The sequence below is a fragment of the Rhinoderma darwinii genome, chromosome 7 (assembly GCF_050947455.1).
Source record: "Rhinoderma darwinii isolate aRhiDar2 chromosome 7, aRhiDar2.hap1, whole genome shotgun sequence".
Classification (NCBI taxonomy): Eukaryota; Metazoa; Chordata; class Amphibia; order Anura; family Rhinodermatidae; genus Rhinoderma; species Rhinoderma darwinii.
In genome coordinates this window covers 33683811-33702679 of record NC_134693.1, presented here as the reverse complement: position 1 = coordinate 33702679, position 18869 = coordinate 33683811, and the positions used below count along the sequence as shown (strand labels likewise).

Sequence of the window (18869 nt, the reverse complement as noted above, 5' to 3'; positions counted from 1 at the left end):
AACCCCATTAATTAGGTCATAAACATTAGACATTGAGGTGTCGGCCAAGTGATCATTTGCCCAACACCTCACAGCCCTGACTGCCACAATATGGGGGGCTTTACACTGGGCGATTATCATGCAGACGAGCGTTCATATAACGTTCGTTGCCGATAATTGCCCTGTGTCAACGATCAGCGGATGAACGAGCAAACGCTCAATCATCTGCTGATCGTATCGTTTTAAAAAAGTAAATTATCGTTGTCGTCAGCGCATCACCCTGAATAAACAGGGAGACGCGCTGCCGACATGATAATATATGGGGACGAGCGATCGGAGTAACGACTGCTCGCCCCGATCCATAGCTCCGTGTGACAGGAGCAAGCGAGCGCCGATCAACGATGTCTCGTTGATCGGCGCTCGCTGCAGCGGCCGATTGTCGGTCGGTGCAAAATGCCATTAACATGCATGTTTGTTTAGCTTGGCTGTAGAAGTATGCTGCTGAATAGGGTACAGGAGATAAGTAGCTGCCAGATGCATATAGTGCCCCTTATCTCAGGGGAAACATTAGTATCACGCTGGTAAATTCCAACCGGTTCAATCACTGTATTCCTGTGGACGGCAGAAACAAGACATATTGATAGATCTAGCTGAAATTAATGGGATCAGCCAACAGCAATTTAATACCTATGTCCAACTTTACCTTGAGTCTTCTCATTGACTGCTGGTCATTTGTACGAATATGAAAGAAGAAGTCAGCTGCATACCTATGTATTATAATGCCTAAAAGACCCCTGCTGACCTCCAATGTTCTCCGTTCTTGAGGGTGGGGAGTCACGGAGAAGGAGTACATTACACAAGATTCAGCAGTATAGGATATCTGTCCCAATATGAGTGTGTTGAAGAAAAATAGTTCACCCACATTCAATAATCTTTGAAAATCAAAACCAATTCTCTGACCTCATGGTAGTTACCACCAAAAGATGGTCTGCAATTGCCAAGTAAAAAGTACATCCTGATGCTATGACCCTGGATGGACGGCCTCGTCGCGTGCATAAAACCAAAAGCAGACAAAAAGTTGGGGTGGCCCGTGTTACTGAACAAAGGAGTCGCTGCTATCTATACCGCTAAATCATGTAATAACACACAAATCACAGACACATTCATGGAAGAACTAACACAAATGGAGGACAAAGAATTAAAATGTATCTTTACTTTAAAATTACAGCAATTTACAAAACAAATTTGAAACAAAATTTCATTTCAAGTTTTTTTTTACTCTTTTAAAAGTGCATCTTAAAGCGGTTTCGTAAATGTATAACACTTAGAGGGCTAGGGGTACCACCTATGAATAAAAGGTCCTTTACAGATGAGCTTCCCTTTGGGGATCCTCCACATGCTGGGACCCCCATAATCAGCTGTATATTATGGGGAACCACTTAATGAGCTTCCCTTTGGGGATCCTCTACATGCTGGGACCCCCATAATCAGCTGTATATTATGAGGAACCACTTTATGAGTGATCAATTGCCCTGCAGTGATACTACAGGAAAATTGAAGAACACCCACTAAAATCAATTATGACATTTAAATACAGCAGCTCCCTGCCATGGCTAATGGTGGGGGTCCCAAAAGCCAACCCCATTACCTCTATATGTCCTGAAAGGCTTCTCAGGTACATCAGAATTCCAATATCATTCTTACGGTAAAGTTCATTAAAAATATAAGATAAAATGTGCATAATTCTTATAGATTAAAGTCTTCTATTCCTAACATGTCTGTTTCAGTAAATACTTGCATTTCTTAGAACTCTGTATTGTACAATTCCTGTTATTCCTTCTGGAAATCAATAAATTGATAACTGGGTGTTACCATTCCCCCTGTCAATGGGGCGTGCCCCCCATACTGTCCGCACAGTGGAAACTGTCAGCGCGTGTAGGGACATGTCAAACTGACAAGGGGAATGGTAACACCCAGTTGTCAATTTATTCATATATTTCCAGGAAGGATAACAGAGGAATTGCACAATAACCAGTACCAGAAGTACTTACTAAAACAGACGTGTCAGGAGACCTGACAAATCCTTTTTAAGGGTATGTCCACATGCTAAACGAAAAACGGCTGAAAAATATGGAGTGGTTTTCAAGGGAAAACAGACTCAGATTTTCAGTCGTTTTTTAAGCATCAAACATTTTTTGAGGCCGTTTTTCTATTGACACAATGAAAAACGGCTTCCAAAACAGCTTAAGAAGTGACATGCACTTTTTACGGGGCGTTTTTTACACGCCATTTTTCGGGGTAGTTTACGGCCCGAAAAAAAATGGCTGAAAATAAGCCGTGTGAACATACCCTAACAGTCTTACTCATGATTTAAAAACACTTCACAAATTTGTTACTTTACAATTTCTGTTTCCTAATCCGTTATCCATTTCGGGTGACATTATTCTGATATATTAAAGGCGATGTACAGCTTTGAAAGTCATTTTTATTTACTTTTTAAATAAAAAAAAGTCTATTAGTGTGTTCAGTGCAACTTTATAATTAGTTTTTATTGAAAACTCTTTTTACTTTGAGATACAGCTACTTTGTATCCTGTATACAGAACAGCTGTATAGTTCGCCAAGACCTGAATCCATCGGTTACGCGGACCTGTTCATCATTTAGATGTGATGGGTTCAGTGAAAGCGGAGCCACCTGTAATCATCAGTCTCGCGGACCTGACGGGAGCAGGATTTAGCGCATGATACAGCTGTTCTGTATACAGAGCAGCTATATCCAAAAAGTAAAAATTATTTTTAATAAAAATGAATTATAAAGTTGCACTAATCACACAGAATGACCTTTTTATTGGAAAAAAAAAAGGCCATTCAAAGGTTTACATAGCCTTTAAGGCACATTTGGATGAAAGTGAGTTCAAGGTCAACGCTTGCATTATCTAAAGCTAAAAGACTAACGTTTTGTTAGCTTTCATTTACAACTTCAATCCCAGGACAGCTACCACTTTCTATGGACTCCACAGGTAGTACAGGAAGAACAACGTGAGAAATGCGGCTCCACACTCCACTCAGTTTGTCAACATCCATTTCATTGTGTGCCCGGACTTCTGAGTTTGCAAAACGTTCCCAAAGGAAGTCCTTCACTTTCTCTTCCACCTCCATGAGCGAGAGATCCCTCTCTAGTGACTGTTCTTCCAAGAGTACAGTGAGCACTAGAGCCACATTTTTGAAGGCCGCATTTTCATGATCACAGTATTTATATAGGATGAGTAAGGAACCAGGGGGTAATGTTTCTAAGCGGTACAACACAGCGGCCCGCATGCCAGACTGAAATCCTGAACTTAGTTCTTCATCTATCTGCATTTTGCTGGTGCTACTATCATAATTAGACAGAGATGGTCCATATACCATTAACCATTTGGCCCTATGAGAGTCGGCATAGGACTTTGCTAGACGTTGGCTCACACATCGTAAGGTCTGTTCCCCATCCTGGGCGGCAGTGAGGATAAGTAAAGAAGGAGAACTTGGATCAGACAAGTTAAGGTGTTTCTGCAGTAGTTTTTCACTTCTTAACCACAAACCTTTATCCTGTCCAGGGAAATCGTTCTTGAGGTTTGCAAATTCTTTAAAAAAAATTTCCAATTTAGATTCATGGTGGACGGGAAGTTGTCCTTTCCATGGGGGGAGAGAAAGGACTAAAACCACCAATGCCAAAATTGTAAATCCACCTAAACAGGGGGAGATAAGAGAGAACATTTTAATGTGACCAGGATAACACTAGTTGATGTTGTCAAATACAAGATGAAGAGCGGATATGTCTCCATGTGAATAAGATTGGAAAAAATCAGTGCCCCAAATGGTATACACCAATGTTTCCAGATAAGTTAGAGCCCAATTTCTTCACAATTATAAGGAGTTGTCTCACTATGTAATACTGTAGTATTACATTTATCTAAATTGCCATATACCGAATACTGATTGTTAGTGGCTTCTTACTCTAGGCTTATAGAGGTGGGGTGTCCCAAATAGGGCATATAGACAGGGGTTATCCTGGTGGGACTACCCTTTTAACTTGTAAAGACTTGGTGACTATACATGACTGACGGAACACATTTGTGGTGCAGCATACACGTTATTGGCATGCCACTTTGCGCCTACCACTGCTTGCCAAGATTGGTTGCTGTAGTCACGTGATGTGAAGTCACCAGAGACGTCACCAAGAGGACCTGTAAATAAAGTGCTGGTGGTGGGTTAGCAGCAGGCTGTGATGGGGGTTTCGGCACAGCAAGTTCATGGCAAACTTTTTGGTACCCAACCCCTAGCACAGTAGGGAGGTCTTCTGAGATTTACTGGAGTATCTGCTGACTGACATTATGGAAATGTATATTGGAACTTTTTTTTGCACTAATGTGGAGTTACATTATTTTTTACTATTTCTTAACCAGCCTCTTTATGTATGATGGCATTTATGAGTTACACATCTGGTATCTTTCACAATTAATTGCAAATAATCTAGTAAAGATTTTTTTTTCACAGCCACTAATCAATATTTAATTGTGTTACAAGTCATTTCTTACCGATCAACCAATGATATCCTGGCGTGTGTCTCTCTTCAATGACAACATTCTCAGAGTCAGGCGGTGATTTCGGTTTTGCATCAGGATGGGTAAACGGTCTTTGCCTTAGCCAGTTTGTGTCAACCTGCTCGCCAAAAGATTTGTCTGTGGTGCCCTCCTGTGACTCCGGCTCACCAGAAAACTCGTCTGTGGTGCCCTCCTGTGACTCCGGCTCACCAGAAAACTCGTCTGTGGTGCCCTCCTGTGACTCCGGCTCACCAGAAAACTCGTCTGTGGTGCCCTCCTGTGACTCCGGCTCACCAGAAAACTCGTCTGTGGTGCCCTCCTGTGACTCCGGCTCACCAGAAAACTCGTCTGTGGTGCCCTCCTGTGACTCCGGCTCACCAGAAAACTCGTCTGTGGTGCCCTCCTGTGACTCCGGCTCACCAGAAAACTCGTCTGTGGTGCCCTCCTGTGACTCCGGCTCACCAGAAAACTCGTCTGTGGTGCCCTCCTGTGACTCCGGCTCACCAGAAAACTCGTCTGTGGTGCCCTCCTGTGACTTTCCCTCTACAGAAGACTTGTCTGCACTGCTTGGATGTGATTCTGGATCACCAGAAGACTTGTCTGTGGGGCCCATCTGTGACTCTGGCTCACCAGAAGACTTGTCTGTGGGGCCCATCTGTGACTCTGGCTCACCAGAAGACTTGCTTGTGGTTCTCTCCTGTGCCTGTGGCTCACCAGAAGACTTGTCGGTAGGGCCCATCTGTGACTCTGGCTCACCAGAAGACTTGTCTGTGGTGGTCACCTGTAACACTTCATCTTCAGAAGTGCCTGCCTGTAACTCTGCCTCACCACGCTTGGTTATGGTGCTTGTCTGTGACTGAAGCTCACAAGATAAATCTGCGGTGCTCCTCTGTAATTCTTGCTTAGCAGACTTGTCTGTGGTGCCTGCCTGTGACTCTGGCCCACCTAAGAATTTGCCTGTAGCATTCAGCTGTGGTTTTTCCTCCCCAGAAGACTTGTCTATGATGATTGCATGTGACTCCGGCTCACCAGAAGATTTGTCTGTGATGCTCGTCTGTGACTTTTCCACTCCAGAAGACTTTTCTGTAGTGCTTGTATGTGACTCTAGTTCACCAAACAACTGGTCTGTGGTGCTCATTTGCATCTCTTCCTCACCAGACTTGTCTGTGGTGCTTGCCTTTGACTCCAGCTCACCTGAAGTTTTTTCTGTGGCGTTCACCTCCGATTTTACTGCTCCAAATGGCTTGTCTGTTGTGCTGTCATGTGACATTTCCTTGACAGAAGTCTTGTCCTTTGCACCTACCTGTGACATATTCTCGCTAAAAGACTTGAGCTTGTAGTGGTTGTTTTTGTTTGACACTGATGTGTTATGCTGAGTGCCTATCCGAAAATAGATGTGCTTTCTTTATCAAGTATATCCTTTCAAGGTGGTTTTCTATTTCATTAGAATTGCTCTGAATTCTATGCAAGGAGAACCAAAAAAAAAAAAAATCATGAGAGAAAACAAACGTAGGTATCAATTCAGTCATGTATGTGAACATGGCTATGTTAACAAACCTTACTTTTAATTCTTAAATATTAATATTGAAAACTTTGAGCACTTAATTTGTTTAGTGAATGGGCGCTAAATCCTATTAAAGCAGACTGTAAAAAACTAAATTAACTGTAAATAACTTTTTTAATATAAGGCGAAGTTCAAACTTGCTTTGTATAATCCATTACTCTGATCCATTTTTAGATTAGAAAAAGGATAAAAACGGATTAGTTAAAAATCCCATTGAAATGAATGGGATTTTTAATTGCATCCGTCAGCATCCATTTGCGTCTGTTATGTTAATCATCCGTTTCTTTGATGGAGATAAAAGTGAAGAGTACTAGACTTTTACTCCATTCAAAAAAACCGGATGTCTAACGAATGCGTTATTTTTATCACTGATATAAAACAAATACAATCGGATTGCAATCAGTTTTCATCTGTTATTTTGATTACAAAGGCATCTTTAACGATCGGTTTTTATCCTTATTCTGACCTAAAAACGGATCAGCGTAACAGACTATACAACGCAAGTGTGAAATTAGCATTACCTAAACGACAAATAAAATTCATGTAATCTGTAACCTTTGCTGTATAGGTTTTACTCTGATTACATTCACCACATAATATGACCTAGAAAACGTACCTGATTTGCAAGAAGTAAAATGCTATCAGCTTTCCCTACATACATGTGAATAAAAAGTGCTTTCTACTAACAGGGGGAAAAAACAAAAAACCTATGCAATTATGTGACAAAGTAAGGACACCCCGTGCAAAGTTTTAATTTATACATTTATCTTTTTTAACATGTGGACATATTAATATTTAACCTTCATTTAACACTATATGAAGATAAAAGGTGATGTAAGTGAATGAAAAACACTACCAAAAATAATTTACAGATAGATTTATCCCTACCCTGAACTGAATTAACATTTTCGAATAAGCTTCTTTGTTATTCCTAATAGATTCAAAATTCTGTGGCGATTAATTTTTTTAATATATTTTTATAGTTGTTTGAGCTCGGTTTTTGCGATACAGAGCTCCAAATCCTCTGCATAAACATAAACCAAGTTTGTCACCACTTTTGACCCCCCCCCCCTAAACTGCTAACACCGCTAAACAGGTGAAGAGGATAGAACTTTTAAAATACAGTGCCTTCGGGAAGTTTTCGGACCCTTTCACTTTTTTCACATTTTTTTATGTTGAGATCTTTTGCTAAAATAAGTAAAAAATAAGTTTTCCCCATCGTTCTGCACTCAATACACCATAATGACAAAGCGAAAACAGAATGTTAGAAATTTTTACAAATTTATTAAAAACGCAAACTTCGCATGGACATAAGTATTCAGACCCTTTGCTGTGAGACTTAAGATTTAGCTCTGGGGCCTCCCATTTCTCTAGATCATCTTTGAAATGTTTCTACACCTTGATTGGAGTCACCTGTGGTAAAGTCATTTGATTGGACAGGATTTGGAAAGACACACCCCTGTCTATATAAGGTCTCACAGCTGACAATGCATATCAGAGCAAAAACCAAGCCATGAGGAGGAAAGAACTGCCTGTAGAGATCAGAGACAGGATTGTGTGGAGGCACCGATCTGGAGAAGGGTACAAAAACATTTCTGCTGAAAGTTCCCAAGAACACAGTGACCTCCATAATTCTTAAATAGAAGTTTGGAACAACTAGAACACTTCCTAGAGCTGGCCGCACCACCAAACTAAGTAAATTGGAGGAGAAGGGCCTTGGTAAGAGGTGACCAAGAACCCAATTATCACCCTGGCTGAGCTCCAAAGATCCTGAGTGCAGATGGGAGAAACTTCCAGAAGGTCAACCATCGCTGCAGCACTCCACTAATCTGGGCTTTATGGCAAAGTGGCCAGAAAGAAGCCTCTGCTCAGTAAAAGACACATGAAAGCCCAGCTGAAATTGGCAAAAAAGCACCTAAAGGACTCTCAGGGTATGTTCACACGGCCTATTTACGGACGTAATTCGGGCGTATTAACCCCCGAATTATGTCAGAAAATGCGCCTCGATAGCGTTGACAAACATCTGCCCATTGAAAGCAATGGGCTGACGTTTGTCTGTTCACACGAGGCATATATTTACGCGCCGCTGTCAAAAGACGGCGCGTAAATAGACGCCCGCGTCAAAGAAGTGACCTGTCACTTCTTGGGGCGTAATTGGAGCCGTTATTCATTGACTCCAATGAAAAGCAGCGCCAATTACGTCCGTAATGGACGCGGCGTTCAAGCGCCTGCACATGCCGTTACGGCTGAAATTACTGGGATGTTTTCTCCTGAAAACATCCCTGTAATTTCAGCCGTTACGGACGCTGCCGTGTGAACAAAAAAAAATTAATAGAGGGTCCTGGAACGGCCATGTCCGAATCTATTTCCATTTGGGATGCTGTGGGTTTTAAACAAACAAGCAGTACAGAAGAGGCTGGACGCAGCCGCAGGGTTAAGGGAAGCCGGCATGACCGTCCTGGTAGGGAAAGGGTTAATGAGGTGAGGGAAAGTTGGGTTGGAAGGAGCTGAAGGAGGGACGGGGAGGAGTTAAGGGGGACGGGGGGGGGCTGTTACTGCGCTTCCCGCTGTTTCTCGGCATTGAGCCGGAAGCAGCGGGAGGAGTAACATAGAGTAAGCAAGCTCCCCGTTGCCCGGTTTTTAGAAATGGCAGAAGCCATTATGTTAGAGCGGCTGCGGGCCGCTGCTGTGCACCACGGTCCCGGATGGCTAGAGGAGACCGTGGCTGCAATAACGAGGATCCCGGACGCCGTTTCGCCACGTCGGGCACGGCGTTCGGGGTCTGTTGAAAGGGACAGGCTCCCCTCCCCCGGCCCCCTTACGAGCATGGCTATGGCGGCGGGGGGGAGTCGGCAACAACCGCTCCTGCGCTGGGCAGGCAGAGAGCGGTGCCAGGGGTGACGGCGATGCAGGCTGGGTCGACCCGTCCCTCTCGGCGGTCCCGACCTCCAGAGCGCCTCAGTCCGGAGGTAGTCCCGCGGACACGGCGTCGCAGAGGTAGCCCGATCCCGGACGCTGCAGGCCAGGCAGCTGGGAGGACCGCCCCTTCCCAGGCCCTGCGTCCTGGCAGGAATCCCAGGCCGCGACGGGGTCCGGCGGTAAGCAGGGAGTCGCAGGCTGGGCTCCCTGTCACCCCTCCCCCATCAGATGGAAGACGTGGAGAACAAGGTACGGCCGCCCCGCATGGTGATGTTCCGGCCAGGGGGCAGGCTTCGTCAGGATCGTCTAGACGGACGCCTAGAGCTGCAGCGACGTCGAGGCAACAGGTCCGGTCGGAAGTCTGGGTCCCGGCGGTCGGGCGGCAGGTTGCCGGCCCATTGGTCAGCGCGTCCTCATCCCCGTTCCGAAGAGGTCGTTGGGAGGGACAGTCGTCGGCGAGAGAAGAACTGGAGGAAGGTGAACTGGACGTGTATCGTCGAGGTCAGGATGGTCCGGCTGACGGGAACACAGCGCCTGTGCAGCCCGGTGAGTGTATAACTCCATCATTGTCTTATCCAGCGATTTTTATGTCGGGTGTCGGCGGGGGGGCTGCTAGCATTGCATCGGGGGCTGGTAGTGGCGCGGGCGGACGCGACGGAGCGGGTTTGGCAGATTTAGTGGGTTGCTTACGGGAGCTGGTGGGGCGCCTGGATAGGGCCGCGGCGCCGGTAGTAAAGGAAGTGTCTCCTGCGATAGTTTGGGAAGGCCCCAGGGACGTGGGATCGTTACAGGCGCGTCCTGCGGTGGCGGTTAGAGAGGCGGTCGCGGTGTCGGTACAGACCGAGGCACAGAAGGACGGCGATCGAGTGCGTATGGACGATCGTGCTCGGGGGGAGGTGTATGTTTGTTTTGAGGGTCCGTTGGGTGCGCATTTAAAGCAGGAGGTGCGCGATCGGATCTGGAAAGACGAATATGTTGAAATTTTTTCTCTCTTGCCGCTGGCTAAATTTAATTTGGATAAGAGCAAGCGGGATGAGAGTAAAAAGGACGAGGAGGAACGGCGGCGGTATAGGCTGATCCCGCAGACGTTCGTTAATTGGGCGCAGGCGTTCGCCATATTGGCTAGTGTGATAGGGGAAAAGGCGCCGGAAAATTGTTCGGCGCTGTTTTGTTATTTTGATGCCATTGGGGAGGCTCATAGGGCGTATGGGGGTCAGGCGTGGCTGCGATATGATGAGCAATTCCGTCAGCGGAAGGCGGTTCGGCCGGCGATTCGGTGGGACCAGAAGGATATTGCTCTCTGGTTACGGGTTACGGCTCCGGTGAGGCAGCCCTTTCCCGGGAGCGGTGGCCAGGGAGGCCAGTCTAGTCAGAGTGGACAAAGCGGCGGGGGAAAGGCGGGGTTTTGCTGGCAATTTAATGAAGGTCAGTGCAAGTTCGGGGCCACGTGCAAGTTCAAGCACGTGTGCTCCGAGTGTAATGGTGCATCACACGGGGCGGCAAAATGCCTGCGAAAAAAGAGGTCAGGGAACCAGCACGGGACTGGTCAAGGGGGTGTCGCCGGTGAGGGTGGAAAGGATGGCCCCTTATCTAAATGAGTATCCGGATAGGGCGGCAGCTAAGTTGCTTTATGAAGGGTTTCGTGTTGGGTTTGTTATTCCTCCACCTCCTTATGAGGTTCCGGTTACGCGGAGGAATTTAAAATCGGCTTACTTGCATGCGGAAGTCGTGTCGGAAAAGTTGTTAAAAGAAGTTTCGTTGGGTCGCATGTCGGGGCCATTTGTTGAGTCGCCGGTAAAAGATTTAGTTGTGTCCCCTTTGGGTATTGTCCCTAAACGCGAGCCCGGAAAGTTTCGTTTGATTCAACATTTATCGTATCCCAAAGGTTCGTCGGTAAATGACGGGATTGATCACGAGTTGTGTTCCGTAGTTTATACCTCATTCGATAAGGCGGTGGGGTTAGTGCGGGCTGCGGGCCCTGGGGCGCTGCTAGCAAAAACTGACATCGAGGCGGCGTTCAGGTTGTTGCCGGTTCATCCAGAAAGCCAACGGCTGTTGGGTTGTTTTTGGAATGGGGCTTTTTACGTGGATCGGTGCCTTCCGATGGGGTGTTCCCTTTCTTGTGCATACTTCGAGGCGTTTAGTAGCTTCGTGGAGTGGGTAACGAGGGGGGCATCCGGGGTCGACTCGTTGATCCATTACTTGGATGATTTTTTGTGCGTTGGCCCGGGGGGTTCGCCGGTTTGCGGTAATCTGCTTCATGCTCTACAGAAGGTGGCGAGGGATTTTGGGATTCCTTTGGCGCCGGAAAAAACGGAGGGCCCGGTAGCGACGATTTGTTTTTTGGGAATCGAAATAGACTCGGTGGCAATGGAGTGTCGTCTCCCGGCGGATAAGTTGGGTGCTTTGAGGCTGGAGGTTCGACGGGCTTGTAGAAGGAAGAAAATGTCGCTGAGGGAGCTTCAGTCGCTGCTGGGGAAGTTGAATTTCGCTTGCCGGATTATGCCGATGGGAAGGGTGTTTGGTAGAAGGTTGGCGGCGGCAACGGCGGGAGTGCGTGCGCCGCATCATTTTGTGCGGCTCAAGGAGGAGCACCGAGCTGATCTTCAGGTTTGGGATGACTTCTTGGGCCAGTACAATGGTCGCTCGCTATGGATGGCCCCAGCGCAGGATACGAGTGATTTGAATATTTTCACGGATGCGGCTGGGGCGGGTGGCTTTGGAGCTTACGGGGGAGGTCCGTGGTGCGCAGGTCAATGGCCGGCTAGCTGGGTGTCCAGTGGACTCACGCGGAATCTGGCCCTGCTCGAGCTGTTTCCCATCGTGGTGGCGGCTACCATTTGGGGGGACAGGCTCAGGGATAAGAAGGTCCGTTTTTACTGCGACAACATGGGGGTGGTGCTTGCCATTAACAACATCACGGCGTCTTCTCCTCCGGTAGTTCAATTGTTGCGACATTTAGTGTTGGTGTGTTTGTCGTTGAACGCGTGGGTGGTGGCGGTGCATGTCCCGGGTGTACGGAATTGTATTGCTGATGCTCTTTCTCGCTCGCAGTGGGACCGGTTTCGGCAATTGGCCCCGGGAGCGGAACGTCTCGGTTTGGCTTGTCCGGAGCATCTTTGGGATCTGGTATCGGTCCCGTAGAGCAGCTGTTACAAAGGTCTTTGGCGCGCACGACGTGGAGTGCTTATGCTGCTTGTTGGAGGCAGTGGGAGGAGTGGGTAAGAGAGTTGGGTGACGTCAATACGGATAGAGACAGGTTGGTGGCACTTTTGTATTGGTTAGGGGATGCCTGGGAGGCGGGGTTTTCAGTAGCGAAGGTGAACCGGTTCATATCTGCTGTGGCGTTTGGGCTTAAGTTGCGGGGCTTGCGGGATGTATCGAAGGAATTTCTGGTATCGCAGGCTTTGAAGGGGTTGCGCAGAGGTAGGGTGGAGGCGGATAGTAGAAGGCTGGTGTCGTTTGCTTTGCTTGGCTCGTTGGGGGGTTCATTAGCATCGGTATGTCGTTCTTCAGATGAAATGGATCTGTTCCGGTTGGCTTTTTCGTTAGCGTTCTTCGGAGCATTTAGAATAGGTGAGTTGGTGTCGCCAAGTACTAAACAGGCAGGGGGGCTGAGATCTGGGGAGGTGAGCCTTTTTGCAGATCGGCTGGAGGTATGGTTGCGTAGATCTAAAACTGACCAAGTAGGGAAGGGTAAACTGATAGTTTTGTTCGCTCTCCCGGGGTCGGTCATGTGTCCAGTGGAGTGCATGCGGGGTTTTACGAGAAACAGGGGGTCTCCAGATTTGCCTTTGTTACGTCATGAGGACGGGTCGTTTTTGTCCAGGTTTCAGTTTGGAGCTGTATTTAAAAAATGTTTGACGGCAGTGGGGGTTGCGGCAGGCTCATATTCATCTCATTCCTTCCGGATTGGCGCAGCAACGGAAGCGGGGCGCTGGGGGTTGGATGACGAGGGGGTGAGGCGTATTGGTCGTTGGGAGTCTAAAAGGTTTAAGTCCTATGTCCGCCCCCATATGTTGTAATTTTGTTGTTTATGTTTGAAAATGTTATATGGTGGTGCCTAACTGTGTTTTCCGTTTCAGATTCGCCTCCTTGTCTGGTGTGGTTGATGGGTCATTCGTACGTGCACTGGGGGGCTTTGAGGGCGGACGTCCGCCCGGATGGTCGCCAGTTGCGCATTCCGCGACAGGATGCGGTTGTGCATTGGCTGGGTTTTAGAGGTATGTCTTGGAACAGGGTGTTGGCGGAATTCCAGACATATGTGCGGCTTGATAGGGTTCCGGAGGTTCTAGTGTTGCACGTGGGTGGGAATGATTTAGGAGTCCGCCCTTTTCGTGAGTTGGTGCGGGATATCAAACATGATATGTTGTGTTTGTGGGTATCTTATCCCAAGTTGGTGGTAGTGTGGTCGGACATAGTCCCAAGAAAGCATTGGCGGTTAGCTAGATCGGTGGAGAGAGTCAATAAGGCTCGCATAAAAGTTAACCGGGCGGTGTCTCGTTTTGTGGCAAAGAACGGGGGCATTTGCGTGAGGCATAGGGATTTGGAGTCAGGAGTGGGGAATTTCTGGAGAAGTGACGGGGTTCATCTGACCGAGGTTGGCATTGATCTTTGGAGCTTGGCGATAGCAGAAGGCATAGAAAGGGCGGTGGTGGTGTGGAGGAACTCACAGGCTTAAGGTGGTCAAGGCCTGTTTCGCGGTGGCGGGGGGAGTCCTTGAGGCCAGTCAGTACAAAATGGTGGGGGGGTCGCATCGGGGGTATGCGTCCCCCAAAAAAGGTACATGGTTGAAGACTTCATCGGGTGTTATCCCTTTGAAGTGGTCTTCTGGTAGAAGGTATATCACTTGAAGGCTTCATCGGGTGTTATCCCTTTGAAGTGGACTTCTAGTGGTCGGTATATCACTTGAGGGCTTCATCGGGTGTTATCCCCTTGAAGTGGACTTCTAGTGGTTGGAGCCATCTGCAGAGGTGAACGGTGCTTCCGAGCTGGTTTACGGCTGGAGGTAATTGGTGGTTTGCAGATGGCTAATTCGGTGTGTTCTTGAAAGGAACATCTGAAGGGGCTTCAAGGACTTCCTCTGCTCGGGTTAATGTTAACGTTTAATTGTTATTTATGATTCTGACCCATGTTGGGTCATGTGAATTATTAGGAGGAATTCTCTGGTGGATTCCTAACTAGTTATCCGAATGTTTCGGATTTAAATTGTTTTTATAAAACTGTGAAATTAATAAACGGCTGCTGTGGCCATTTCACATCCAACCTCGGTGTCATGTGTCTTTACTAAATGGGGGTGGGGGGATAGTATGGTCTAAGGTTAACACACGACTCTACCTAGGCAGGTCAAGAAGAGGCTGGACGCAGCCGCAGGGTTAAGGGAAGCCGGCATGACCGTCCTGGTAGGGAAAGGGTTAATGAGGTGAGGGAAAGTTGGGTTGGAAGGAGCTGAAGGAGGGACGGGGAGGAGTTAAGGGGGACGGGGGGGGCTGTTACTGCGCTTCCCGCTGTTTCTCGGCATTGAGCCGGAAGCAGCGGGAGGAGTAACATAGAGTAAGCAAGCTCCCACCCTCGGTTTGTTACTCCTTAGGTCTTATGTACGTCCGTCTATGAGTGTTGTGTGTTATTTTGTGTGCTTATTTAACTTGTTTTTCTTTTTTCCGGAGTAGGTTCTGTTGTCATGGCAGCTGGCGGGGGGAGTCCTTGAGGCCAGTCAGTACAAAATGGTGGGGGGGTCGCATCGGGGGTATGCGTCCCCCAAAAAAGGTACATGGTTGAAGACTTCATCGGGTGTTATCCCTTTGAAGTGGTCTTCTGGTAGAAGGTATATCACTTGAAGGCTTCATCGGGTGTTATCCCTTTGAAGTGGACTTCTAGTGGTCGGTATATCACTTGAGGGCTTCATCGGGTGTTATCCCCTTGAAGTGGACTTCTAGTGGTTGGAGCTATCTGCAGAGGTGAACGGTGCTTCCGAGCTGGTTTACGGCTGGAGGTAGTTGGTGGTTTGCAGATGGCTAATTCGGTGTGTTCTTGAAAGGAACATCTGAAGGGGCTTCAAGGACTTCCTCTGCTCGGGTTAATGTTAACGTTTAATTGTTATTTATGATTCTGACCCATGTTGGGTCATGTGAATTATTAGGAGGAATTCTCTGGTGGATTCCTAACTAGTTATCCGAATGTTTCGGATTTAAATTGTTTTTATAAAACTGTGAAATTAATAAACGGCTGCTGTGGCCATTTCACATCCAACCTCGGTGTCATGTGTCTTTACTAAATGGGGGTGGGGGGATAGTATGGTCTAAGGTTAACACACGACTCTACCTAGGCAGGTCAAGACAAGAAAAAAAAACCCTAACATTGCACCGCTGAAAAATTCTCTATGGAGGACTGAGAAAAAAAACTACTTTCATGTCAAAGACTGGTACACAGTTAGAAGAAACGTATTAGAGCCAAGGGTGTACTTATTTGGTCACTGATTGGTCAGCGTCAGACGCTCCTCTGTACAATGCCCAGTTGGTAAAAAGTAAAAACACGCCCAGTTGGTCATTAAGAAACTAATTAACATAATTATAAACTAGCTCATAACTTGCTCAAAAATGATCGTTTTTCAAAATAAAAACCACTGCTGTTATCTACATTACAGCGCCGATCAGATTATGTAGGAGATAGGGCACTTATAATCTGGTGACAGAGCCTCTTTAAGGATATATATGTTGGAGCTTGTAGTATTGCGGCCATTAGACAGACATTGATACATACCTTAAAATATCAGGGATCCCCCTCTATGCAGAAACTCATTGTGTTATAGTATCACAGCTCTACTTGAATCTTCCATGCAGTGAATACAACGTAATGTTTCTTTGTGTTGCTCCGGCTTCCTGTATAACGGACGCCTCCTACACTGAAACAGAAATGAAAGTAAAGGAAGAAAAAGAAACTCATGTCAGGAGGGCGCTGCCCGACCTTCAGCCGAGGAGAGGAGATTAAAAAGGAGTGGGGGAAGCACAGGAGATCAACAATAGGTTATACAGCTATAAACACGGATAGCAGGAATAGGTTGTGTATATGGAAAAACAAACAACAAAAAAACCCAGTAAGGCCCTGTTCACACAGTTTTTTTGCAAGCAGAAAAAAAATCTGCCTCTGAATTCCTTCAGCAATTTTCAGTGAGATTTTGACCTGCCTGCACTTTTTTGTCGCACTCTTCTCCCGCGGCCATTAACCCCTTCCCGCCACAGCCCTTTTTCAGATTTTCGTTTTTTCCTCCCCACCTTCCAAAAGCCATAACGTCTTTACTTTTCCATCGATATAGTACTATGAGGGCTTGATTTTTGCGGGATGAGTTGTAGTTTTTCATTTGCGCGCCGTTTTTACGGAATTCACTGTGCAATTAAAACACCATGTTAATTTTATTCTATGGGTCAATACGATTACGGCGATACCAAATATATGTAGTTTTTTCTATATTTTGCTACTTTTACAAGTAAAAACCTAAGTGTGTAAAAGAACATTTTTGTATCGCCAAATTCCGAGAGCCATAACTTTTTTATTTTTCCGTCGATTAAGTGGTATGAGGGCTTATTTTTTGCGGGATAAGCTGTCGTTTTTAATTATACCATTTTGGTGTAAATGCGACGGTTTGATCACTTTTTATTTAATTTATTGCGGGAGATGAGGTGACCAAAAAATAGACATTCTGGCGTTTACAACTTTTTTTTTTACGGTGTTCACCGTGCAGGTTAAATAATGATATATTGTAATAGTTCACACTTTTACGGACGCGGCGATACCAATTATGTTTATTTATTTATTTTTTTACTATGCTCTAGGGGAAAAATGGGAAAAGGTTTTTTTTTGGAACTTTTAATATATATATATATATATATATTTATTTTTTTTTTACACAAAAAAAACCAAAACTTTATTTAACTCATTTTTACTTTTTTTATTAGTCCCCCTAGGGGACTTCAATCAGCGATCGTTAGATCGCTTGCACGATATATTGCAATACTAATGTATTGCAGTATAACGTGAGCCCGCTCCATACTTCCCCTACCCGAATTTGGCGTATGGATACGTCAAATGTCGGGAAGGGGTTAAAACTAATGCATGGACCGTGGGTAAGAAACGCTGCAAAAAACGCTCTGCATCAAGCGCCGCAGGTTTTTTCTGCCTCCCATTGATTCAATGGGAGGTCAGAGGCGGAAACTATGGACATGCCGTTTTTTCCCCCCGCAAGCGGCTATAAGCTGCCTGGTAAAAAACACCTCTGCCTCCTATTGAAATCAATGGGGGGTGTACACGTCAAAACCAGCGCCAAAAATCCTCAGTTTGAACTAATGCTACTCAATAAAAAAAAAGCCTCATTATAAGCCTTCAATAGCTGAAGGGTCAGGGTCCGACTCCCAGGACCCCCGCTGATCAGCTGTTTTGAAGAGGGTGCAGTGCTCATACGAGTGCATTATTCCCTGTATGTTGGCAGTGTGAAATGAGTGGCCCAAAGTCTTTTAACCCTATAAATCACACTTTGTAGTGCCCACCTTGATGGCCATTTTTGTTTTTAGGCTATTTTAAAGTGCTTTCACCTCTGGCAGCTCAGTGCAACATATTTTATTATTAATAGAAGTTTTCCCTTTAATATATTTTAAAAAAAATACTGAAAATGCAAGAAAGAAACTGCTGAATAAGAAACCAATTTCAGCCTTGAATAAGAAACAGGACGAATAAGAAACCAACTTCAACATCGTACTTGGAAAACAGGAATCATCTTCCCTTTCGGATTTGATCCCAGTTGTAGAAAATAAAAAACACATGCGGCAAATAAAGCGCACTGCCCCACAAACACCGTGTGAACCTGAGCGCCTCTATCCCCATCTGAAATATTACGAGCTACGTTGGTGCAGATCTGCGGTTTGCTAAGGAAAGGTCTATGAAAATGATAGATTTATTAACTTCATAAACTACAAAAGTATCCACTGCCGGATGTCACACAATATATTACGTCCTCAATGCCTAGGCTTTACCCTATAGTGATATAGCTCTGTAGTCATGCACACTTCTACATAAAGCCAGTTTCTTCATTACGTCCCAGCACAGGACCTTCCCCTCCACTGTATAAGTGAAGACACCAACCTGTCAAAGCGACCAGCCCTGATCTCCCATCTCTCCTTACTTTCCAAATGCAGCTGTCATAAACTTGTATACACACCGGAAGTGCCTACCGCCCGTGCACGGTTGCTTCATTCCCTGTGCAACGCGAATATCTCTCCCTTGGAAACATTTACACCATAGAATCATTCCTAACCAGGAAGTAAGGAACTGAAAGCACTCTCGTGTAACGGACTACTACGGTGGTTGCAACAGGGAGTGGTAAAGATGAGTTCTCGGAGAGGAGGAAATCCCGGTGAGTAGACGATCATTAATGAACCGCCCGTCTACAGAGAGTTACTGGGGCCCTGACCGGGGAATATGGCACCAGGGTGACAAATGCGAAAGTACGACAGTGCCGGGAAGGAAAGGTCTTTGATTAATAAAGTGACGCAGCTCTGAATGGAATAATAATATATGACGGGTCAGCAACCTACGGCACTCCAGCTATTGTGAAACTACAACTCCCAGCATGTCTTGACAGTCTGCGCCTGTCAGGGCATGCTGGGAGTTGTAGTTTCACAACAGTGCCGAATGCTGCTGGTTGTGATCTGTGCGGTATTCACTATCAGTTACGGCCCATAGACGTCATGATTTCTGGATGCGATCATTAGTCTTTGACCGTCTCTTTTTTGCATCCTTTTTTTTTTTTCCTGACGGGACTTTATTCTTTTTTTTTTC

At 46.1% G+C, this 18869-nt stretch overlaps 2 protein-coding genes across 5 annotated transcripts in view; one reads left to right on the top strand and one right to left on the bottom strand.

Annotated features, from left to right (window-relative positions):
• Positions 1-1163: 1163 nt before the first annotated feature.
• LOC142657777 (uncharacterized) lies at positions 1164-18326 on the bottom strand. 2 transcript variants are annotated; one of them, XM_075833142.1, is made up of 4 exons: positions 18174-18326; positions 15801-15942; positions 4553-6019; positions 1164-3703 (listed from the first exon to the last, which is right to left on the bottom strand). In XM_075833142.1, the coding sequence occupies exons 3-4, from the start codon at positions 5868-5870 to the stop codon at positions 2940-2942; spliced, it is 2082 nt and encodes a 693-aa protein (XP_075689257.1). In that variant the 5' UTR covers positions 5871-6019; positions 15801-15942; positions 18174-18326; the 3' UTR covers positions 1164-2939. The 2 variants fall into 2 exon arrangements, with proteins under 2 accessions (XP_075689257.1, XP_075689258.1); XM_075833143.1 differs by having other exon boundaries at positions 15801-15937.
• Positions 18323-18869, top strand: part of LOC142657778 (uncharacterized) — a 28579-nt gene continuing 28032 nt past the window's right edge. For all 3 annotated transcript variants that reach the window (XM_075833147.1, XM_075833146.1, XM_075833144.1), the window contains exon 1: positions 18323-18444. In XM_075833147.1, the coding sequence (XP_075689262.1) occupies positions 18417-18444 (28 nt within the window). In that variant the 5' untranslated portion in view covers positions 18323-18416. The remainder of the gene's footprint in view (positions 18445-18869) is intronic.